This window comes from Stegastes partitus, unplaced genomic scaffold (genome assembly GCF_000690725.1).
Source record: "Stegastes partitus isolate 25-593 unplaced genomic scaffold, Stegastes_partitus-1.0.2 Scaffold261, whole genome shotgun sequence".
Taxonomy (NCBI): domain Eukaryota; kingdom Metazoa; phylum Chordata; class Actinopteri; family Pomacentridae; genus Stegastes; species Stegastes partitus.
Window position 1 is genome coordinate 314,902 of NW_007577992.1, and position 12,502 is coordinate 327,403.

General features: G+C 43.7%; 1 protein-coding gene across 2 annotated transcripts in view; it reads right to left on the bottom strand.

Annotated features, from left to right (window-relative positions):
* The window catches only part of fbrsl1 (fibrosin-like 1), a 311,753-nt gene extending 299,465 nt beyond the window's left edge, over positions 1–12,288 (bottom strand). For both annotated transcript variants that reach the window (XM_008282164.1, XM_008282163.1), the window contains exon 1: positions 11,141–12,288. In XM_008282164.1, the coding sequence (XP_008280386.1) occupies positions 11,141–11,446 (306 nt within the window). In that variant the 5' untranslated portion in view covers positions 11,447–12,288. The remainder of the gene's footprint in view (positions 1–11,140) is intronic.
* Positions 12,289–12,502: the final 214 nt, after the last annotated feature.

Sequence of the window (12,502 nt, forward strand, 5' to 3'; positions counted from 1 at the left end):
CGAAAAGCCTCTAAAACAGCATGAAGACCACAAAACAGTCTCCACTAAAACCCAGGGAGAAATCACTATACAACTGCCTCAGCTCCTAATGCTACAATAAATATAACTGTAATAATTCTGAAACAGCAGGCTGGGATTTTATAAAAATGTTAATACAATACTCACATATACGCGTTGCCATAATCATTCTTTCTCTTCCTATTAACTGTGAAACATACAGGAATATGACGCTGGAACGGTAATACAAGTTAACCAAACGAAGCAGATATATTTGTCGAACTGCAGGAATCGCCTGGATAATGTAAAAGGTTTATGTCCAACAGTTTGGCGTGGTGGATGTCTCAACCATGAGCCTCAGCTGTGGTTGCCATGGGGAAGAATACATTAAGAGGCACCAATCGGAGCTGAACTCAAACTGTGAGCAAGCCCCTCTTGGTTTTCTTAACAGTGTAGTTTTTAGTTTCTACCTGCCATTAGTAGATCACAAAACTAAATGTTAAGCTTGGTGATTAAATGGTTTGTTCCAAAATGTAGAATTGGAATTCATTTATTTCAAGTGTCTGTGTATGAACTGATGGTCACAACATCCATCCATTATCTATACACCGCTTCATCCTCACTAGGGTCGCAGGGGGCTGGAGCCTTTCCCAGCCGACTCAAGGCAAAGGCAGGGGACACCCTGGACAGGTCACCAGTCTATCACAGGGCTACACTTAGAGACAGACAACCAAGCACACTCATATTCACACCTACGGACAATTTAGAATCACCAATTAACCTCAACATGTTTTTGGACTGTGGGAGGAAGCCGGAGAACCCAGAGAGAACCCACACTGCACATGGAGAACATGCAAACTCCACACAGAAAGTTCCCGGGCGTCCTAAATGGGAGGCGAACTGGCAACCTTCTAGCTGTGAGGGAACGGTGCTAACCACCGAGCCACCTTGCAGCCCATGTTCACGACATTTTCTCTAAAAACATAGAAGCAAAAAACAATGACAGCAACTCAGACTAGTAGTCTGACTCACCAAATGTAGACTGTGGGTACAAGTCTGCCATTTCCACTATGCATTTCATATGGTATCTCTCCTCCCAATCCCCTCCACTATCTGTAGTACCATTTTCGCTACACGCCGAAGACAGCAAATTTCGACGAAGGTTTGGATTGCGCAATAATTTGGATCAGGCAACCTGCCTATTTCTTTTGGTAAATTAGCCCTTTCAATGACAGTAATTCCACCAACACAATTCCCCCCTGACACGACTTCGCAGGAGCACCGCCAAGATGATTATGCTCAGTATGAAGGACTACAAACAAGCCTGAGGAATGGTTTTTTCCCCCATAGCAAATGATAATGGGTGAAGCCACACCGCTATCCAACGCTGACGCGGCTGTGCAGATAAACCCACCTAACCTGGACAAGTGCTGAAGCTGTCGGTCACCTAACACTTTCTATAGGAAAAAAAAGCAGGCCTTTAACTCATTTAGCTCCTCCAATTTAACCGAATAACAAAACTAAATGTGCTTTCCAGGACTTAAGGACTGTGTTTTTGCACTGGATATCAGATTTAGTCTTTGATTTTGCACAATGTAAGCACGCTACGACTCTGATTTACAGCCAGTGTGTGGAACATGGATAATTACAGCCCACAAGCCTTTCAATGTACAGGTGGAAAGCAAGTAATATGCATTTATGGACTTGACAAAATCAGAACCTGTCCCTAAATATAAATAGCACAAGAGATTTAATGAAAGCAACTATTTAATAAATGCACATAACTCATTGTTTTTGAAAAGCTGGAATAAAACAATGAACCAAAATCCCTTTTTCCACTCTAACATCTAAACAGAACTGCATTTTAAGGGGAATCAATTCAGTTACAAGGATATGTGTGTGTGTGTGAACCTAGTCTCCCTTCACTTACAGTATGTCAGCAATGACAAACTCCTCCTCATAGACTCCACCTGCCAAACAGTGATTCAGGCTCCATGAGCAAAGTGTGGATGAGCGACAAGGTGCTTCAATTCGACAGGAAAACTGAGTGTGGCAGCTCAGCCCAGAGTTGTCAGGCAAATGTCATCCAGACAGTGAATGGAGCTGAAGTGGCAATGGGATAGAGAGAAATTCCACATTACATAACCAACCTCTTATCTAAGCTCTATTATCTTGGCCACGGCTTGTTATACGGCTGCCAAAGCTATCACACAAAACACTGAAGCAACAGTCCTTATTTGGATTCGCCTGCACCCACACAGAAAACACACAGACACATAGAAAAGACTAAATGCTGCAAATACAATCAACATACAAACAAACAATGTAATAAATTGCAGCCTGACGTATTGCTGTATCTTATTTCAGAAGGGGAGAGGATTGCTGAGCAATTATTGTCAGCATCACTTGGCCTATAAAGACTATTCCCCTCAGAGCTGGTGTTGGTAGTGAGTGCTGGTAACAGAGGAGAATGTCGACAACCGTTAACGCTAATTGCTTTCACACCAAGAGCGATCTATTAAGAAAACATGCAAAGACTCTGCACAATGTCACGACTGTGTGAGTCATGCCTTTGAAAGCGAGGCCCTCCTTAAAAACATGACCACATGGACTGGAGGCTGATTTGTAATCCAAACACTGTTTTCGATGACTTGAGATTTGCGCCAGCATTAACATGTAGCAGAATCCTCCATGGGCCTATAAAAGCCTTAAATTGCATTATCTAACTGGGAGCTTGAACGTAGTTAAATACTGTACTTAAAGACTTTAAACATGTGGTAGTGTTGTAATTTGAGGCTTTCACATACTGTTCTATTCTGAAAGTATTAGATTTTGTTGTACCTGGCAATAAAATGTACAAAGATGACTGCATAACTCAAAGCATGTTAACAACAACAGAGGTGTCAAGTGTTTGAGCAAGAATTGTCTAGGAGGGATCAAATAGGCCCATTAGTACTTTAATAAGGGTCAGTGCTTCATCCAGTACAATAGAAATACTACTCACCATGAGTGTTATGAATAGAAACACATAATGAAAGGAATCAGACATATAATAGATATAGAACTGATTTTGAATCGCACTAAATAAACCCTCTTAAACTTAAATTACAGACGCAAATGGATAGATATGCTGCTGTCTTTAACTTATGCGTATGTTGAGTTTGTCGGGCAACACAGTAAAAATATCAGGATTTTAGCAGTGCAGAGCAGATGTTTGATTAACATGATGTCTTAATGAGCTGCATTTCAGTCTCACAATTTTCAGTCTGTTTTCTGACTCCAGAAACAGAAAAATCTGTCTTTGGAATTCGGCTGTATTAAAATACAGCACATGTGAGCACAGAGAGTAGGAGAGAAGGATACGGATGTAAACAGTAAAGTGCTGTTGTGCCAAATAGCCCTCATGTGTTTTCTTTTTCTCAGGTACGTTGTGCTGTGCTGCTGTGGTTTGCGATTGAAGCTCTGCACAGTTTACAAACCATGTTTTTTTCTGTGACGGTATGAAGTACTCGCATTCTTTGGAAGCTTCCACCTCTTTCTTTACCAACTTCTCTACTGCTTCTTGCAGCTCAGCACACCAGCTCACCTACAACTTTGCTCAAACACTGTAAAACTACTCCACGCTACAAGTTGTAATATTGGAGTCATTCAGGCAGACATGTTCAAACTGGAAACTGATCTGAAGAAGAAAGATACAGAAAGCTCAACCCTGCAAGTTAACAGGATTGGTTCTTTAGGTTGGTACATATGAAACCCTGGAAGTCTGAATCTGTGTTTCTGACACCATGATCAGTAGTCTGCTAGCTACACACAAAAGACTGCAGGTATTTTTTTCTTTATTTAAGGAAGTGAGCACACCTTGGTTTGCAGAAGAGCATTCCTGAAATCTCATTTAATACTTCCCCCCACACGCACCGGACTCAGTAAGACCAGTCAACAGACCTTTGTGCTGACTGAGTCTCCAAGGCTGGAAAAAATGACCTGCACTCACACGCAAACAAAATGTTGAAAAGGGATTCAAGTGATGTGAAGGCTGAAGCAAGCCAGGCTTTCAGAGCTCTCTCTTTGCTCTCTGTCAGCGAAGGACACGGCTGAAAAGGAAAACAGCCATTACTTAATGAGCCACTTAAAGAGTGCCCTCTCTATTTAGGTTTCATTATTTTTATTGTAAATCCTTCACAGCCCTCGTCTGCTAGTCATTCATTCAGAGCGTCGGCGGCCAAGTACGCCATTATATATTAACCACAATCACAGGGCTGGAAAATACCTCAGCTGAATGACAAATATGATTACTATGAAGTTATCTCCAAATAATTTCTTTTTCTCAAACTGCTCAAATGAAATGTCTTTTGTTAACATTGTTTAATAACACACATTAATCAAGCAGTCGAGGAACTGGAGAAGGGTTGGGAAAGGCAAAAAGAAAAAGAGGGGAGGGTGGGTGGTGGGGGGACAAATCAGCAGCGGATAATTACCGGGGAAACCTTCTAACAGTGCAGCTCCTAATCCATCGCAGGCTCGGAGACAGCATCTTAATCACAGCATAATTACATCCTGTCATTCACTGCAATGAAAACACTAAGACAGGAAGATGGAAGACGGCTCAGGACGACAGGCAGGAAATGGATATATATGCCTACAACAAGCTACCCACGTGCTTTTATGTGCCACTTAAAATGTGTCAGCTACGTTGCACCGTCTCCGTGCTTCAGCCATTCCTCACCAGCCACACCACCTGAAAACAAAGAGGCACTTATTCTGACGTTTCCTAGTGCCGCTACATTTGGATTGTGGAGTGATACCTCAAAAACTGACAGTGCTTCAAAAAAGAGCTCTTCAGGGAAAGCAGGCAATAATCCGTCTGCTTCTCTGCTCTTAGAAATTAAGAGAATGCACATACAGATCAGCATTATCGGATCATCACAGAGATCCTTTATTTCTCACAAAAACTGTCAAGTACTAAACGCTGGCATCAAATGTGCTCAGACTTGAACTCTTCTAAACAAATTGTTAAATCAAATGCTATTTGAATTAAATCTCAATTTCACCAACAAAAGATAAATCCAGTGTTTCTCACTAAAATACACTGCATGCGTCCTCGAAGTCAGCAGATTCTTTTAACTCAATATCTATTTTAACATCTATATTTGCTAGTTTGCTCATCTTTTTGTGCCTTTACAGCCAAATTGCTGCACTGCGTTGTAATCAACCAACTGTTGCTCAGAGTAACTGGCAGCAGAAATGTACACTGCATTGCCTGCAGAGGATGGATGTACATCCTCGTGTGGGTGTTTGATTTAAACAGAGCAAGGGTTCACTCGTAATAATATCACCCTACAGCAATACCAGTGGTCTGAAGCTCCACAGGCCACCTGTAAACCTGCGTAGCTGTTTTGTCTATCAGCCTGTAATTTCAATCTCTGCTGCTACGTTCTTTCGGTGCCAAAGTTCTACATATGGTTCCCTAAAACAATCGCCATGCACAAAGCTCTGCTGTTTATAGGAATTCATGCCAATTAAATCGACAACTTATTAAATTGAGTTTTCATTTGCTTACTGATGTCATTCCTCAAATCTAGCAAAAGTGATTCAACATTTAAGAAGTTTGATTTCTTTCGTCAAATTTAAATAAGGGGTTTGCAAGAAAAACAAGTTCATATTCCTCAAAGCAAAAGACTGAAAAAATATTGTAAGTATCAAATCCACAATAGCTTCCAAAAGTTTAAGCTGATCCTCTTTACACAGCAGGAAGAACACCATTTATATATCAACATCTACAGAGCTGAAATCATTAATGGATTAATACTTAAGTTTTTTTTACATAAATGGCAAAAATTTGTCGGTTACAGCATCTCAACAAAAAAAGATTTTCTGGTTTTCTTAAAGAAGGCAAACTGAAAACCTTGGACAATACTTTCTACTGGCGTTACATAGACGACTGACTGTAAATGGGGAAGATTTTCACTTTCCGCATACAATATGTGCAGTTGTGTTGTCAAACTTTGTTTTATTGTTAAAGAGTGTTTTTTCTCCTGTTGCCTTTTCTTTCGTGTCACATAAATCTTTTATAACTGAATAAAAGTGCAGTCCAGCAGTAACAGAGGAAAGTGATTGCCATGTTTCCACATCCACATCATCACTCTCCCACCACACACTAGAACCTTCCTTGGGTGGATATATTTAGGTCACTGGTCGATGGCTTGGACAGATGCACTGTGGAGGTTCAATCCTATGTTTGTGTGTGTGTGAGGACTGTGAATGTGACCGTGCATTTATCAGCCGTACTGTCGCCTACAGTGTGCGACAGTTAAGACGGAGCCAGGGCCAGGGGACGTCCCACGGGCATTAAGAACACTCTCTCCGTGGGACGCGTCAGCCAATGAGCAGCGGAGCCTCGGGGGGGCTGCCTTGTTAATTAAAGCCGGAGTTGTTTGTCAGCGCCGGCATATGATGCACAGCGCTATCACCGTCGGGGGAAAGTGAAAACACGAAGCAAGATTGCTGCAACCCCTGCAACAAATCTGCTGCCTCACCATGGAAGCGAGACGTCTTACTACAGCAGAGACTGCTGTGGCTTCGAGTGTCAGTATCAGTTTGCGCTGTGTTACTCGAGTGGCAGTCAGCAGAGCAGAAACACTCAGCTGACCACGAGGAAAAGATGTTTCTTTTAGCTTTTAAAAGTCTTGTGAAGCCCATCAGTCTCACGGAAGCATCGCCTTAGGCCCACCTGAGAAGGTGTCAGCACGTCTGTGCGAACCACAACGGCACGTACAGTCACTATTTTTGTAATGTTCAGATTTGAAGTGTTAACCTCACTAATGAGTTCCACTAATGTGCTGCTGTACGAGTGCTAACAATGAGACACCCAAGTGTAGATGTTTAGCGGAAAATCCTTCTCACTGCTGCTTTGTTTGACGCCTTCATCGCAGCACTTGATGAAATATAACGACACGTACTTGTAACCGGAATGTTGCTGGCTTGGATCCACACACCAGCTGCCAAAATGCAGACGGAGAAAGTGAAGCAGCAAAACTCGCAGCTTCCCTAACAACTACTGTCAAGCTCCCCCAGGGCGAGGGACTTAATTTCCCCATATTGCACTCTTAGAGCTGCTCAGTGGCCAACAGCAAAGGATAATTACTGTGTAAAGCTGTAGGAACCGGAGCCGTGCAGGAAAAAGAAAAAAGAGCAAGCCCCCTGGACAAATAAAAAAAAGACAAGACTGTAGATCCCATCAAGAACTTTGATACACGAACCCATTTCGTTTTGCCAGAATCCCCGACCTCTCGGCCTCCCGCCCTTGACACTGTTGTAATATCACTAAATCAACTAAATCCCCATTAGGGTGAATTTAGAAACTCATGCTGTGGAACGAAAAACCCAAACAAATCTGTAAATTCATGTTAAAGCAGATGAACAGAAGGATTGTGGATTAACGAGAGGGGATTTGCCACTCCGACGTCACTCACAGAGCAAATGGAGCAAATCAAACATCTTATTAATACTGTGACAGATGGATAATTGTGTCATTTTATTATCTGCTCACTTGTTCGATACCCACAGGGAGACTTCTGGAGGGTTTAAGCCACAGCGGGTAATTGTTTTATAGCGCTGTTGTCAGGTGAAAACCTTCTATCTCCAGGAAATTGGCCTTCCAGCAATTGAAAGAATTCCCAAATGTGAATCACTCCAAGACGTGGTGTAATTTATTCTCTCTAGTCTGTTCTACAGTCATTCTGAAAGCGTCATCTCTGAGAGAATGGCAAAACATTTTCCCCAGCTCGTGCATAACGGTTTAATTCTTCACACCAGAAAAGGGAAAAAAAAAACACACACACACAAACTGGACATACTAGGTTTCCCTTTCCTCCTTGAAGAAAAAAAAAAGCCCACAGTAGCAGATTGACTGTGCTTGAATCATCACTGAATCATCCCTAACATTTTTCTAATCACGATAAGGTGCCCGTGACAAAACAGCACGGCCGTGTTTGTACAGTCGATTTGCACAGGTAAGTAAGCGGCTTTCCTATGAGAAACGAGGGGATTCAAAGCAAATAAACATGCCGTAATCAAATGCGGCTGTGGCTGCAAATTGCTTTTGGCTGTAATGAAACGGGTTACGGGGAGCGGGCGAGACCACCGTACAGCCTAAGCCTTCATCAAGGGAGCTTGATCCTATCAGCGCGAGAGCTGGAATATCAACAACACCAAGCAGCCCAGTGTGTTTAAAGCCAAAGTGCTGTGGGAGAAACACATAACCTTGGGCTCTTATGAACAGACAGTAGCAGCGCAGACTAAAATAGGACAATCAAGTGATAGTAACCCAAAGGTGACATGGATTTTATGAAACACGCTCATCCTGAAGTGACTTTAGAGAAGCGAAAAAAGGATTACAGAGAGATTAAAAGGAATATGATTAAATGAGAGTAAATATTACAGTTCGGCCATATGGGCTCGTTGAACTGAGGACGGATGGGATGTTAGCGTTGGCGGAATGCTAATGAGACAGTAGCCTGACTGTACGTCCTGACATAAACACAACCATTCACGCCATCAGTCACTTGAAAGAGGTCAAGAGGACCACGGGATTGCTCCGCTGAGGGTGCTCTGGCTTATCGGGGCGTGACGCAATAGGTCAGAGCCATTCCCCTGCTGCTGTGCCCCCCCCCCTCATAATTGATGAGTAATTAGTGCAGGTAGCGTAGGTCACCAGCTCCACTCAGTAGGTAGGTGAAAGCATGAGTCATGACTGATGATGTGATGCTTTCCAGCGCGAATTCAAACGAGCCAATTCACTCACGCTGAGGCGGCTTATTAACTGTAAACAAAAGTGATTATGGTTGTCACTTACTGCAAACAGCACATGAAATTACTATAAAGTCAACACGCTTATTTCATTCAGCACAGGAATCAAGGAGCAAAGCATAACAAAAAAAAAAAAAAAAGCCTCTCCGTGCACATCCGCTCTTGTAATTGTACCAGATCCACCAACATCATTTAATAAGCGCAGTCCATTTGCATGCAAATCAGACCAATTACCAACAAGTAGCTGGCATGTGAGTATCATTTCACATAGAGCCATATCATGCCTCATTTGCTTAGCCTTGAAACATAAGCTTCTACGGAGAGCACACTGTTTTTTTTCTGTGTTCACTCAACATGGATTTAGCACTTGAGTAAGAAAACTATTATTGCTATTAAATAAAACAATGAAATGGGTAATTATCTGGCTTCACTTCTCTTTCCAGCACAAAGCATCACCATGTTTTTATTATGATAAAGCACCCTAAGAAACAGCACTGCAACAAAAAAGGGGACACAACTTTGTGAACTCCAATGACCTGCGTCTCAACACACGCGAGAGAATTTTTCCTAGAAGCCATTAAGAGGAAGGACACTGCGTTTGACAGCCAGCGGAGACACCAGCGTTGCCGGCAGAGGAGGCCACTAAGAAGCACTTTGCTGCTACGACATCTTCAAAGTCTTCCACAGTCAGCAGCTGTCAGGAGTGACGGCCGTGCAGCACAAAAGGGCAAGAAATGCTCACAAATACAACATCACAGGGCGCTGCGCTCATGGAAATCGAGAAGAATGAGCGCGGACACACGCGTTTTATGCGCATTTGGTAACGTGTAAGAAGTTTATCTCAGAGAAAGGCGCCACTGTTGCTGGTAGTAACAGTGGGATGAAATGGGATTCATCCTGTTTTGTGGTGTTAGTGAAGTCTTTTGTGCTATCAGTGTAGGATTTTTTTTTCTTTTAATTGCATCTCTGTTTAAACCATTTAGTTTTTGCATGCATGAAAATTTATATGCATGTATGTAGAGGAGAGCAGCCATCCTTGAAGACTTAATGCAGCCCTCAGGTGAGCTTATAGTGCTGTGTAAGTCTATTTATACGCGCTACATATACAGGTGTTACATCTTTACTACACATTCATTCACATATCCGCATGTGCAACTGGAATATGTGCTACTTCAATCTCTCAGCAGTTTTCTCATCGTTATGGGATATTATGAAGTTGTAATCCAGTTGTATTTAGTCTGCCATCCTTCTCATGTTAACTAAAGCATAACAATACATCTCCTTGGGATCTCTTCACACCCTCATCCCTCTCCAATCTGCTTTCACACCCACCCCGAGCACCACGAAGGGCCGAGCTAAATTGAACAGCGATATAATTACCGATGACCCGGACGGGTTAAACTTGTTAACGGATGAGAGGTTGAGAATTGATTATCAGCTGCAAAGTGAGGGCGGACAACTGGTTGAGATTTCACGCCGCAAAATCTGCATTCCACCATCATACTGACTAAGCACAATGTAGGAGGGCGAGAGTCAATCATGACTGATTACTACCACTGTTAAGCCTACATGGGAGGTTGAGATTGAAATGTGGCGCTTTCAAATGAGGTCATCATCTTAAAACACACAGACCTCGGTGGATGTGTAATACATTTAGTTGTGTTTATCGAAAGGTGGTGATTCAGATTTCTGTAGTGCTGCTACCTTTCCCAGAATGGAAAAAAAAAAAAAAGAAAAACAAGCCTTGTCAGTCTGCCAAAACATCCCACAGGGAGCAATGTTTTATTTGTCATTTGGAAAGTAATGAGATAAAGGAGGGGGGATAAATAATGGAGGATGTCACAAGAGGAGCTCCTTTCTCCCTGAAATCATACCTCTGACATCTGACACAGCACCACAGTGAAGGACGGGAACAGAGTTATCAGCACGTGGTGTATCAGCCTGTAGCAGATGAGTGGTGCAAGAGGCAGTTTATCAAAAGAGCAGATTCACTCGTAGGAAAGCAACACAAGCAGGAGTGACACAGCAGCACCTGTTTATTTACCTCAACAAACCATATGCTGCCAATGATTAACTCCTCATCCAAGAAACTTGTAATATTCAGAGGTGACACAAACACACAGTCATGACAAACAGATCTGATGCTCCAAACTGTGCCAACACCAGGGACACCTTGATGTGGGGGGGGGCTGAACCTGTGACACCCCCTGATCCACACACAACATCACATCCTCATCTCAAGTGAATCAAATGGGAATCACTCAGTGTTTGGAGTGGGAGTGGGGGGGGGGCTTTGACAGGGAGGCAGACAGGTAATAACAATCCAGCTCCTCCTTACCTCCAGACGGTCCAGGCTGATGAAGCTGGCGATAGCAAATCCATCAATGATATCCTCCTCCTGCGAGCTGGACTCCCGTCTCTTCCGCCGGGGCGGACGCGGGGCTCTGGCGGCGGCTGCGGGGTGCGGCGCCTTTTTACCGGCCAGGGAGGCGGCGTCCCTCCCCGGACTGTGGCGTCCCTCCCTGTCGGAGCAGGAGGAGTTGGGGTCGGGGCTGCGGGCGTCTCTGCTCCCTGCCTCCCGCAACCTCCGCACCCTCTCCCGCTTGGACCGGCATCTGCGACCCTGCTTCAATTTCCCATCCATGTTGTCGGAGAGAGAGAGGGGGGGAGAGGGAGAGAGAGAGAGTGGAGGGGGGAGAGGGGGGAGAGGAAGCTTGCGGTGTCGGAAAAAGAAAAAAAATATAAATATAAACTCCACAGTCCGCCGGAGCGCCTCCTGCACCGCGTAATAACAAATAACACACAGCGGACCGGGGATCGTCGGCTGCGCTAGAACGCCAAGATAGCGCTGCGTGTGCGTGCAAATAACAAATAGAGCCTTCCAACACTCAATGACCTTGAGTATAAACCTCCCCAATCTCCATTACGATAAGCAAATGTTCAAGTATCCCACACAGGCGAGAGAGACAGAGAGCGAGAAAGAAAAAAAAAAAAAAAAAAAAAAAAAACCTCCGACGCGGATCCACAACGTTATTCTGTCACGAATCTGCACTCTGTCGACGCGGTCTCCGTTAAAGCAGGTGCAAAACGGCCGAACAGTTAAAATCCACGCATTACGCCCGCTTTGTAACTTTTTGTTGCATCGGAATAATAAGAAGCGGCAGTTAAAGCCTTCCAGCTCGCTGCATATCGCAGACGGCGCAGAGAAATCATGTCGCTGCCCGTTGTTGTTTTCCACCACCCCGATCCATGATCCAAGGCTGTCAAATCAAAAAAAAAAAGACTCGGGATACTATCCGTCCGACAACCGAAAACCCGCCTGGCGAACAAGCACGTATCGATCGCGGCTGTCGGATGAGTTTTTTAAGCCGTATTCCTCTGCGCGCTTTCAGGGGGGGAGCTGGAGGAAGTCTGAGAGCTACTTATGCGCAATATTCCCTAAATGACCCGAACCGTCCGAATAAGACATCCAGTGCGTAATCAAACTCCACGATGAAAGCGGTCTATTCCAGTTTGGAGAATGTTGAGTTTCCTTAAAGACAAAAAAAAAAAAAAAAAATAAATAAATAAAAGCAAATCCACTCCTGTACGACTCTTATAGTCGCTCAGTTGCTCAGTGGCTCGTAATATTTTTCTATTCGCATAATAAGGCTTTGATAAGTGTCCTTAAAGCGACAGGAGTGATTAAAATCTCCTCCCC